Genomic DNA, 13490 nt, shown 5'->3' on the forward strand with positions numbered 1-13490 from the left:
TCGGTCTCTTCTAATAATTGAACAATATATTTTGTTTTTAATTGTTATATACGTACGTGGTGTGAAGTTGGTGTTCTTGGCAGTCTTAAGAGGCACACATACATCTACATAAAATTTGCCAAAGTCCCTAACAACATAACATCAATCCTGTCTTTTTGCTGTCTTCTTCTTTTATAAGAAATTTATGAGTACGTTTTCAACCAATCCCAAAATTGTCCTTTCGACATAATTCTCTTTTCGTGGAAGAGGTCTTTGCCAGAATTCAAGCGTATAAGTTTAGATTCACTTTCTTTTCCGACCTTGTATGCATGCACTCTTTCTTGCCACGATTCTGAGTTATGCTCAATATTTTGGCAAACTAGTAAACTCAGATGTAACTGTTCTTTCCAAGCTTTATTGGTTTAGTATTAGAAAAGAGAAGAGACTATATGAATTTCACAAAGAAAACAGATTGTAATGATATACCAGCAATATAAAAGGTCTTCCTCATTGCTTAAATATGAAAAATGCGAATTTGAGAATCAAATTTTCTTAACTTAGTAACTTACAACAGCCAGCCGCAAATAGTGCAGCTACTCAATTATCCCATCTTCATTTTTTAAAAAATCCGAAATGGAAAATGACAATAATGAATAAAAGTTGCCTGCCTTTTATAAAATGGTCTTAGAAAAATTGTTTGATATCCGTGGGAAAGATGAACTTGAAAAGGTAAATCAAACATCTGGTAATTTCCTTTGGCGGGGGCATTATAAACTCAGTTAACAAAACATATTTTCAAACAAAATATGCACTTGATACATATTTTTCAAAGACAGGCATCTCTCCAAATTTAAAGCACATAGATTCACATTACCATAGTAAACGAAAGAATTCATAGGAAAATCTATCTGAACCTGCATAATCAAAAAGCACAATGGCCATGGATCGCCGAGACAAACTTATAACTACACAAAATAAGTGACCTTGTACGTGCAAGGAAAACTAAAATAATTAAAACGTAAACCATAACATTGAATTAAATTAAGCTATCTCTAAGAAACATAAGAAAATACTAGTGTCACATGCTCAAAAAAATCAAGAAGCAGGCAAAAAACAACTATCACCAAAATTTTGGTAAATGGGAAGTGCCCACAAAGTTCCAATAAACATAAAACTGAACATAAGAAAATACTAGTATCACATGCTCAACAAAATCCGGCAAAAGACAACTAACACCAAAATTTTGGTAACGGGGAAGTGCCAACAAAGTTCCAATAAACATAAAACTGAACAGTAAAATAACTCACAACCTGTCCTCAAACTCAGAGAGAGGTGTCATCTGCTCCTTCAAACCCTTCCTCTTACGAATATCAGCAACGAGGGTGGAAGCTTGGGTTCCCGCTTCAAGAGGATCGGAAGCCATCATCTCCCAATGATCAAACACGCACTGTGGGAATGCTTGACCGGAGGTGGCAGCTCTCAAAGTACTTGAGAAACCAAAGGATTCAATAACGGGAAGGTAAGCCTTGATGTTGTAGAGAGGGGTGCCCGGTCTCTGCATTTCCTCAAACACATGACCACGCTTCTGATTCAGCACACTGTAAATTCCACCAAGAGCTTGCTCCGGTGCCTGGATCTCCACAAGGTACACAGGTTCCAAAAGGCGAGGCTTGGCTGTAATCTGGGAGGCATAGATGACCCTCCTAGCAGTAGGAATAACTTGTCCACCACCTCTATGAATAGCATCAGCATGGAGAACGACATCACACACCTCAAAGCAAATGCCTCGCATGTTTTCTTCAGCCAAGGCCCCTTCCTTAGACGCCCACTGGAACCCGGCAACAACAGAGTCCTTGATTTCGTTCAAGTACTGGACTCCCTTACACATATCCACAACCATGTTGGGACCAGTAGTTTCAGGACCAAAGCACCAAATTTTCTTAGCAAGTTCTTTGTCCCAACCATACTCCTCTGCCAAGATCTTAGACCGAACCTTGGGATCATCCCTAGGACCAATGCGTCCATCATCAATGGCCTCAGCAAGTCCCTCTTCCATCGGTCTGGCTTCCATGTACAAACGGTTGTGCTTGTTAGGTGATTTACTCATCACGGTACGGCACGACCTCTCCAGGACCGTCTCACGAAAGGAAACCACAGGATCGGATTTTATAATCTCAGCACCGCCCATAAAATCATCCTGCAAGTCCTTCAAACAAATCTCAAGGTGCAACTCCCCAGCACCAGCAACAATATGCTCACCAGATTCCTCAATAGTACAGACAACCATGGGATCAGACTTGGCCAAACGCTTCAAACCTTCAACAAGCTTTGGCAGGTCAGATGCAACCTTGCACTGCACAGCAACTCGAACAACAGGTGAGACAGAGAACTTCATGGCTTTGATGGGATGAGCATCGACTTCTTTCTCGTTCGTCAGGGTAGCATTCTTGGTAATAAATTGATCAAGCCCAACCAAAGCAACTGTGTTTCCACAAGGTACATCTTCCACTGTTTCCTGCTTCTTACCCATCCAAATGACAGTTCTCTGAACGCTCTTGGTATACAAGTCCTTTTTCTCACCAGGAACGTAGTTCGGGCCCATGATTCGGACCTTCAACCCTGTTGAGACTTTTCCAGCAAACACACGGCCAAAAGCAAAGAACCTCCCCTTGTCAGAGGCTGGAATCATCTTAGACACGTAGAGCATGAGAGGACCATTAGGATCACAGTTCCTGATAGCAGTTGCATACTGATCATCCAGAGGTCCCTCGTACAGGTTCTCAACACGATACTTTTGAGCTGTAGCTGGTGAGGGAAGATGGAATATCATCATTTCCAAGAGGGCAGAGCTGGCAGGAAGCCATGTTTGCATGACACGCTTCATTAAAGCTTTGCCCATCAAATCCTTCTCCTCAGACTTCATTGTTATGCCAAGCTTCTGCAACATTGGCCACAACTTGTCTTTTTGGTCATTCATGCAAGTGTTGATGATCTGCTTGATGGGTTCGTAACAGAACTGAACAAAACCACGCTTGCAGGTGGCAGATCCAGTATTCTTGGTGGTCCACTTCTTGGTAGCTGGGTCAAAGAAATTCTCTCCCCAAAGCCTTTCCATCATCTTGGACTCATCAACACCAAACTTGGCTGCATACATCTTAGCGAAGTTTGTCAAAGTAAAAGCCCAACCGTGCAGACCAGCAGAAAAGGCAACAGTGCCTTTCTCTGGATAAACCTGAACATCGCCAAGTAAGGGATCCTCGTATGTGGCCATGATGACGTTGGCATTTTCAATCACCCTCTGAAATGTCTGGTAAGCTTCCTCTCCGTCCACTTGGAGTTCAAGGAAACACCTGTCCATCTTGTTAACAGTCAAGACAGGCCTAATTCTTTCACCAAGTGCCTGTCGAAGGACAGTCTCAGTCTGGACACACACACCTTCAACACAGTCCACCACGACAAGAGCACCATCAGTGATGCGAAGAGCAGCAGTCACTTCAGAAGAGAAATCAACGTGCCCAGGTGAATCAATAAGATTGATAAGGTAATCATTGAGGTGCCGTTCTCCCTTGTAGCTCTTCAAGGACTCATCACTCATTTGATAATACAATGAGATACCAGTTGACTTGATAGTGATACCGCGTTCAGCTTCATCAGCTCTAGTGTCTGTCATTCGAACATCCCCAGCAACCTCTTGGGCAATGATACCAGCAGCCGCAACAAGAGAATCTGTAAGAGTGGACTTCCCTGCGACACCATTCACAGGTAAGTATTACTTCATCTTTCACACCAGACAAATCATTCAGAATGGACATGATTGTACAAAATATTATATCAATACTGCAGATTGCTTACCATGATCAACATGGGCAATAACAGACATGTTACGAATGTTATGCTTGTGGTCCATAATCGCACGAAGCTCATCTGCTGTGAACTTCACCTGCAAACATCAATTGTGTACATAATGTTAGATCAAATTACATAATTTGATAACTAGATTACAACTTACTACTGAAAGTTATTCTGTCAACATACCATTTTGACGAATTCTAATAGTTTCACAAGTCAGCCAAATTACCTGCAATCAGGAACATAAATATAATTGAGAATCTAAACAATCAGCAACATAAATATAGACGTAGTTGAGAATCTAAACAAGAAGGATATGAATATCAGCTCCTGCCAGCACGTCAGAAAATTAACTATTTGAAGAATATCCCAACCATCACAATAAATCACAGAATATTTCTGATATACTATTCAATAATGTTCCTCAATGTAAGACTATGAAGCATCATATTATGCAATCAACAAATAAAAATGATAAAACCTTAGTCGTGAATATTCTGAAAAATAACAGCACAAATTGTTCAATTAAAACAGACAGAAAGAATGCTAGACCAAACACAACAAGCAAAAAATCTCCAACTTATTTCAAACGAACAGAACACACACGTAAAATTCCAAGTTAATTCACGATAAATTAAGCAACCAACTGGAGAAAGGCAATGGAAAAACTCACTTCAGATGGGAGGGTTAAGGAGTCTTGAGGCTGCAGATTATAAAAAAAGATAAAAAGTGCGAGGCGAATTCCTCAAACCCTAATCTATATATACATATTTATTTATATTTGGTGAGATATTCAGATTTCCTATGTGGGCTTTCTTGGGCCCGCTAACTGCTTAAGCAATGTCGCAGGTTAATTTTTATATGAGCTGTTCTTAGACGGACATATACGAGAGAAGATTCAAATAAAATTCTTATTTAAATTAAAAATTAGTATTACCATTCGTGCGCACGATTAATAATTTAATATTGAAACTAAACAATATATTTAAATAAATAAATAAAAATATTAAATAAAATTAAAATATATTTTTAATATAAATAAACTAAAACAATCCACGCCCGTCAATTATTTAATAAAATCTTGAATTTAAAAATATAAAATTTCAACTTTGTATAAAGCGTAATGATAATTAAAATTATTAAATAAATAAAAAAAATCAATAATAAAAATTAGCATTAGGCATTATTATCATCTAGTGGTATATGTGTCATAATAAATAAATAAGTATTTTCATACACAAACATATATATAAAATTGTAAAATTTTAACAAAGAGATAAAATAAAATATTTTAACTTTTAATTTATTTCATAACTTAATCGTTTTAACTTCATTTTTCATGATTTTTTTTTACTATATTAAATTTAAAATGTGCATATTTTTTTTAAATAAAATAATGTGATAATGTTTAGAAAAGAATTAAAATATAAAAAAAAATAGTGAAAAAATGGTGGGAGAAGAGAGAAAAAAAGAGAGGAAATAAATGGAGGGAAAAAGCCATTTTTTATATCAAATTAAAGCTATTTTCATAATCTTTAATTTGATATGTATATTAAATATTTAACATTAATCAAATTATATTACAATTGAAACGAAAAAAAGAGAAAAAGAAAAAAAAAACATGCAGGATTCTGTGTGAATTGTGAAAAAAATAGGTATTCTGGAGTATTAAAAAAATCATTTTAAAAAAATTACACTAAAAAGTATCTGTTAAAATTATCCTTTTGTATATTATATAAATATAGATTTAAATCGATGTCATATATTTGCTATGAACAAAAGAAATTAAAATTGAAAATAAAATTAAAATAAAGCTAATTAAATAAAATCGAAAGATTAGAAAGATGTAGAAAATAAAATAAATCAAAACATAAAAGAAAAAGGTGGAGTGGAAAGAAAAATGAGTGGAACACGTAATTTTTGCATACTTGCTGGAAAATAGGAAGCAGTTAAAAAAAGCTGATTTTTAAAATTTGGTGGGAGAAAATAGCTGTTAAACTGCCTTTTTATATATTATATAGATATTTTTGAACTGCCAATGAGCCATTGCTCTAGTGGCAAAGCTGAGGCTCAAAGACCCTCATCTGTGAGAGATCTTGGGTTCAATCTCGCATGCATGCAGTGAAGTTTTCTCACAATTGTGTGGTACTTCATCCGTCCCATAAATTATAAGTACTTCATTCGTCCCATAAAAGAATGCATAATTATTGGTGACACGAATTTTAAAAAATGTTAAATGAATATAAAGGAGTTTTAAAATGTTAAATGAATATAAAGGAGTTGGTGGTGGAATAGTGTCCAAAAATAGTACTTATGAGACGTCTCAAAATAGAAAGAACTGCACACTCTCTTATGGGCGGAGGGAGTAGTGTTGCGCTTATGTTATACTCCGTTTGTCCCCCAATTTCATGTTCATTTTGTCATTTTTGTATGTCCCCAAATTTTCGTGCATCTTTTGTCATTTTAGTTCGTCCTCCTAATTTCATGCTCTTTCCTATTTTTAGTAAAATTACTTCACACAATCCCTTAAAATGTGAGCCTCTTACTTTACTTTAATCACTTTTATTTCATTCACAACCTACTCAAATTTTTTATTAAAATTCGTGCCAGATTATTATTGATGCACAATTTATTGTGATTTGATTAATCTGAAATGTTTATAATTTTAATGGATGTTAGAATTGACTAAGTTCATTATGATTTATTTATTGTTTTGACCTTTTTTGCGATATGGAGTATTTTAAACATATGACGTAGGAATTAAATCAACGCTTACAATAAAACTTTTGATATAGGGAATAAAAACATCCGGCAATTGAGACTCTTATTTATATATAAGTTAATTTATTGAGCTAATTTACATAATCCTATTCAGTATTGTGATTAAGGATGGCAATCTACCCGTGGGTAATGGATATCCACGAAAACTCGAACCTATTAGGGTGGGTTTGGATACCATTTGATATCCACGGATAGTTTCGTGGTTGCAATTCACTATCCATTTAGTTCGTGAGTATGGGTTTGGATACTTACTATCCATACCCGCGAAACCCGTTTACCCGCGAAAAATACTCGCTAATTACCCGTCAATTATCCGTGAATTACTCGTCAAATATCCACAAAAAATTCCATAAAATATGGGCTTTGAATATATATTTTAAGATTATGGGCTAGCATATTATATCATAAAATAAGCTCAAACAGAAACTGAACTAAGGCCCAAATTCTAATAATCTAATTTAAATTTGAATTTTGTTGAGCAATTATAGAATTTTGTTTGATTTTGTATTTTAGTTGATGAATTTGAATTTAAACATTGTTTTTTGTGGATTTCAACATATGGGTTTGAACTATGCTATTTGTGTTGATTTTTTTTTTTCTATTAAATTTGTTGTAAATTTATATTTAAATTGTGTTTCGTGAGTATCCGGCGGATAGTAGGTGGCGGGTATCCGGCGAATAGCGGTTGACGGATACCCGCCGGATAGCGGGTTCGTGGATACCCGACGGGTAGCGGGTATCCGCGGGTAACGGGTTTGGATACCATTTGATATCCATGGATAATTTCGTGGTTAAAAACCATTATCCATTTAGTTCGTGGGTATGAGTATGGATAGTTACTATCCGTACCCGTCGTACCCGATTGTCATCCCTAATTGTGATTTTGGTATATTGTCTCAATTAAATTATAAGTTCATTTAAAATCAAATTATGGTAATCACTGTCATTTGAGTATACAGAGAGTGATGAATACAACATATTTTTTAAATTGCTATATTAAATTACAGTGCTATGATATATAATAGATTATTATTAGTACACAATTTATTATATGATGATAAGATTCTAATATGATGTAATTACAAGTTTTTCACACAATAGAAAGATAGTTTTGGCAGGAACTATTTTTACTATGGTTATGCTTTTATATAGATAAATAGATGTGATGATATTATTACTAATACACCTTTATTATACTATGATGAGATTCTATTATGATGTAATTATATTTTTTTTTTCAAAAATAGAAAGATAGTTTTGACAGGAAACATAATTCACTATGAACTCAAATGACTGAGTTAATAAGCGCATATGAATATCTCAAAAATCCAATTCATGTATGTAAATAGGGGATTAGTTTTATTATTTTTCTCCATTAAGACTAATCATCAAAAGTAAACGCCCCCTTGATAAATAATGTACATTCACTACGAATGCATTTACTTTGCACGATTGTCGATTGATAAGATATATGGCTGAGTATTTTTATTTTTGAGAATAGGATTTCACTAATATCATCATTTTAATGAGATATGAATCAAGCAAAACTAGCTTACATGATATAATTAATCAAGGGCATTGAGATATCCCAACGTTTTAATGCATCTAAATAAACAATGGACTAACTTTACTATTTTATCTATCAAGGATAATCATTCAAAGTAAGAATCCCCTTAGAGTGTGGTTTGGGAGCTCGTTTCAACAAATGGTTGAGAGGTGTGTATAAATTGAAGAACGAGGCGCTCATCAAAATTGGTTTGTTAGGGTAATTTTTAAATTAATTGTTAGATGATTTTTTATAAATATTGAGTGTGAATAAAGTTGAAAAATATAATGATACATGTATCAAGATGGAAAATAACATACTAATTGTGATTTGTGAACGTACCAAAATAACACAATAAGTCCTATTTGACTGTAGTTCCACCACATGCGTATTTGCGTGAGGACATCCTCACGTAAAAGTCTATGTTATGTTTTTCTTCATGTAAATAATGATATTATCCCTATTTGTAAATAACATTTGTATCTATTTTAAATTATATTTGCTTTTACTGTAAATAATAATTTTTTATATTGGAAATAATCCTTTTTTTATAATAAGAAAATCATATTTTTTCAAAAATGGAGTGATATATTTTTCTTAATACGTAATTTTTTTGAGGCACTATCCCGTGCAACTGGTTTTTGAATGAAACTACTTCAACATACAAATGACACTTAAAAATCTTCAAGTGTCATTTGTATGTTGAAGTAGTGTCATTCAGAAATATTCAAATATCATTTTCCGAATGAAATAGTGTCATTCTGGCAACCGGTTGCACGGTGCAACCGATTGCACATGAGTATTTGTGATTTTTTTTTCTTCCTTATGTCGTTTGGCTTTGGTTCCTAGAACATAGTCTTATCCTAATGCTCGACTATCTAGATAATTTAATTGGAAGACTGTATTTTTATTTACCAGGTGGATGTCGAATGATGAATCACCGATGATTTTGTAATCTTCTTGGTACTACTGGTGCCTTTTCGTTCTATAATATTTACTTTCCTTATCAAAAAAAAGTAACTTCGAAAATGACGTCAAATTAAAGTTTGCTTTCTTATCCATTTATATTTATATACTATATTCATCCCAATTAACTTGATCAATATTTATTTGGATATATTCTAATTAAATTGATTAATTTTTTTATATAAAATAAATATAAATAAAGAAATATCTAATCACTTACTCACTTTATCACCAAGCACACTTAAAACACAAATTTCTTAAATTTTGTGTCAAAAAAAATTTGATCAACTCAACTGACATGGGGGAGAGGGAGTACTATCTAATTTCACGTGAATGGGAGGAATTTTGGTTCATTAAATATAATACTCTCCATCCTTTATATTTATTTATACATTTATTTTTTGGTATGTCCTCTAAATATATATACACATTATTTTTTAATACTATCTCACACATAATATTTATAATTTTATATTATTTACTCATAATCTACTTAATTATATCTTTAATGTGAGATCTTTTTTTATTATTAATATTCAAAATAATTTTTTATTAAAATTCGTGCAGTAGTAAATTAATTATGCATATTCATGGGACGGACCTCCTCGTCGATCGAGGAATTTGATTCTAGTGAGAGATATAAATTTGTGGTGATCGACATGGTATTCGTAAGGCCACTGAATTAAAGTCATGTGATGACCCTACCAAAAACGTGGCTTTTGGCTGGGACGTAAACATCAACTGTAATGTGTGTTTTTGTAATCTTATGATGTCGGTCATCCTTATTTATGTCCAAATTTGATAAATGTAAACGCAATTTGTGTTTTAAAAGATGTAATTAAGCACAAAAATTAAATGCATTATACTTATAGGACTATACGTTACAAGGTTGTTTCACTAATGTTTTTAGCGTAATCATAATTAAAAATATCATATCAATATTAAGTTATGCTGAGAATGATGAACAAAGAAGACACATCGAATTTACTAAGTGAGTTTGCTGAAAAGTTGAAGTTTGCCGACTTCTTTTAGTTATTTTGATTGAAAATTACTATCATTAAAGATTTTTTATATATATATAAATATTGAGAATGTGAAAAACAAGATTAAAAATCATGTAATTATCCAATATAACAATAAATTTTTTGTTTTCTCTAGATGCATATTGATACTCCGCGACACATATATATAGTGATGGGATCTTTTATAAATTAGCACTTAATTTATAAAGTGTAAATGCACATATAAAGTATATGGACTTTTATGATTTTAGGTTTGAATTATGTAGAGTTGCAGGTGCAATACTTTATAGGTTTAAGTGTAACGTTCCTAATTTTTATATTAAATAAAGTTTTTATTGTACTAAGATTCATAATTTTTACGTTAAATAAAATTTTTACTATAACAAGATTCGTAATTTTTATACTCCATCCATTCCATTGATGACTCATTTTCCTTCTTCGTTCGTCCCATTGATTATGACTTGTTCCAAAAAACGGAAATCACCTTCTCTCACAAAAAGTTGTGGGTTGGCCTGATCATAGAAAAATTAAGAAATCACTTTTATCATTTAATCACTCATTTTCTTAATAATCATATCGAACAATAATGAGTCATTATCAATGAGAAGGAGAGAATATTAAATAAGTTTTTTACTAGCTCTAAAATGCTTATTACTTGGTAGTTCCTCACTATTTTTTATCAGACAATATTGTAAACTATCTATATACATTGCGTATTACATTAATTTTTTTACTTACATATTTTTCTTAATTTTTAAAATTTCCTACCGATATAATATAAGAGTAGTGATAAATGGACACCAGGTGTGCAAGACACCTCTCCAAAACCGGGTTTTCTGCATTGGTTAGTAATGGGCCGGTTTTTAGGGGTGTTGTGTTTTTACTGAATTACCCTTTGATAAGCTTTTTGCTTCCTTTTTTTTCGTAGGTTTTTGTTTCTTGATTTTTAGGTTGTTATTGTTTCCTGTTTTATCGGTCCCATTCTTTGGTTTTTATTTTTTTTTTCTTTATTTTTCAGTTTTTTACTTATGAAAAATATGTAAATCATGTATTTGAGGTTTATATGATTATTTGTTCCGAAAATTGTTTGATTTATTTGTTTCAAAATTTTATTTATTTTTTCTTTTTTGCTTGTTTTTTTACATTGAGTTATATATCTTTATTTGTTTTTTTGGTTTTTATATTTTTATTATTTTACTATATGCAAATCGATTATGTATAAAACAAGTTTTTATTTATTCATTCCTGAGTTTTAAATGTAATATCTATGTCTTGAATTATATGGGTCACAAGAAACATAAGAGTACAATTTTGAAATTATTGTAACACATTCAAAAAATCTATATGTTATACAGTTTTTCACGCGATTTCCCTGCGTATGAATCATTGAGTAATTGTATTTCTACTTTCTATTCACACTAATTTATTTCAATTATATTATGCAACTTGATTACATTGAGTATACTTATACGAGTTCATTAGTCACACTATAGTAGTTCTCCGAGCAAAATTCCATCGTATGATTCTTGAATATTAATATTTTTTTTTCAAAGTCACTAAATTATTTAAATTTATTAATTCAACTTTATTTCATTGAGTTTAATTATTTCTTCTTATTATATCGGGTTTAATTAATACTATAATTTTTTTTTATTTCAATTATATAATTAAGCTTGATGAATGTTGAGTTTAATTATTTCGACTTTAATATTATATTATAATTATATATGGTCTTCAAGTATATTGTTACATTGTTATATAATTTCAACTAATTAATTATATTTTTTTTTCATTGAGTATAATTATTTCATTTTGATATTACCACATCGATTACAATACTTGTTTATATTATATTCAAATAAAGCATATGTTATATAGGTTTACGATCAAAATTCCTGCATATGATTCATTTTATTTAATTTTTTCTCATTACTCACCCTATAATATTTCATTTTCTTATTATTATATCGCTTTTAATAAAGTATATGTATATGCTATATACTTTTTTCGAGCAAAATCCCATCATATGATTCATTCTTTTTTATTACAAATTCCCTAATTAATTTCAACTAATCAATTAAACTTGTTTGCATTGAGTTTAATTATTTTGACTTCGTTACTCACACAATCGTGGTTTATTTTTTTTACGATTAAGCAAGACATATAAGCTCATTTTTTTATGATTCATGATTGATTTTATTTAATTTTTAATTTCTAAATTAACTAATTTATTTCAATTAATTAATTCAACTTTATTACATTGAGTATAATTACTTATTATTATTATTATTATATCGCGTTTCATACTAAATTATAATTCAAGCATATGATTCTTTAAGATTAACTATTTGGACTTTGCTATTCACACTATGGTAGTCAATTTTCTTATTATTGTATCAGTTACAATACTATAACATACTACTTTGTCTTCAAGTGTATGTTATATAGTTTTCCGTGCAACCTCCCTACGTATTGTTTTTTTTTTTTCAAAATCACTAATTCTTTAAACTTTATTTCATCGCGTATACTTTATTTTTTTAAAATTCACAAATTTATTTCAATTATATTATTCAACTTTATTACATTGAGTACAGTTATACGCGTTCATTACTCACACTATTTATGTTTATAATTGTTGGGAACCCCATGGAATATCAGATTTTATTTTGATGATACCAAAATTCTTAGGTTTAATTTGTAATAGGCTAGAACTGTTTTGAACTCAAGTGTTAGAGTTCGCTTCTAGTATAGTTAGCAGTTCTGAAGACTGAAGACTGAAGGACCGAAGGACCGAAGGACTGAAGACTGAAGATACCAACTGAAGTATCAGTTGAAGAATCAGTTTGGAACTGATTACTTAATGCGTGCTCCGTGGACTCAGAAGACTGATACTAAAGTCAAGTATCAGTTAAACATTCTTCCTCGGACTGAACTTCCAACGTTCAAAGGAAGCCACGTGCTTACACAGTACAGCCGCATTAAATGCAGAGATCTCAGGATCATCCCTATCTGCAGAGGTCATTCCTATTTGGTGGCTACTTTATCAGAGACGTCACATCTCCTGTCCTTCAAGAGAGCCGTTTCACCAAATACGGAAGAAATCTTGAAGACGTTCTCCGCCAACGGATCTATTCAAGACCTCTCCAATAAATAGCGCTCGAGGATCAACTTCAATCTTCACCGATTCAACGACCTAAGCTGAAGCTCTGCCGAAATTGCTACTCAGCCCAAAGCTTGAATCGAAGAAGAGAATTTCAAAGCCAAAATCAGTCACTGCTGATTACACACATTCTCTTATACCTTAGGCATATATCTGTTTACCCAGAAGCCCAGGTCAAAACTTGCTC

General features: G+C 32.2%; 1 protein-coding gene across 1 annotated transcript; it reads right to left on the reverse strand.

The window, feature by feature from the left end:
• Positions 1–1108: 1108 nt before the first annotated feature.
• Positions 1109–4667, reverse strand: LOC131008557 (elongation factor 2-like). The gene is made up of 4 exons (XM_057935467.1): positions 4502–4667; positions 4015–4057; positions 3832–3919; positions 1109–3723 (listed from the first exon to the last, which is right to left on the reverse strand). Exons 2-4 carry the CDS (start codon positions 4015–4017, stop codon positions 1283–1285), a joined length of 2532 nt encoding a protein of 843 aa, XP_057791450.1. The 5' UTR covers positions 4018–4057; positions 4502–4667; the 3' UTR covers positions 1109–1282.
• Between the last annotated feature and the right edge of the window lie 8823 nt (positions 4668–13490).

The sequence above is a fragment of the Salvia miltiorrhiza genome, chromosome 2, assembly GCF_028751815.1.
Source record: "Salvia miltiorrhiza cultivar Shanhuang (shh) chromosome 2, IMPLAD_Smil_shh, whole genome shotgun sequence".
Lineage (NCBI taxonomy): Eukaryota > Viridiplantae > Streptophyta > Magnoliopsida > Lamiales > Lamiaceae > Salvia > Salvia miltiorrhiza.

Coding starts and splice junctions, on each gene's coding strand:
- LOC131008557 (XM_057935467.1), bottom strand. Junction 3,724..3,831: donor TATTGCCCATGTTGATCATG/GTAAGCAATCTG, acceptor ATGGTGTCGCAG/GGAAGTCCACTCTTACAGAT.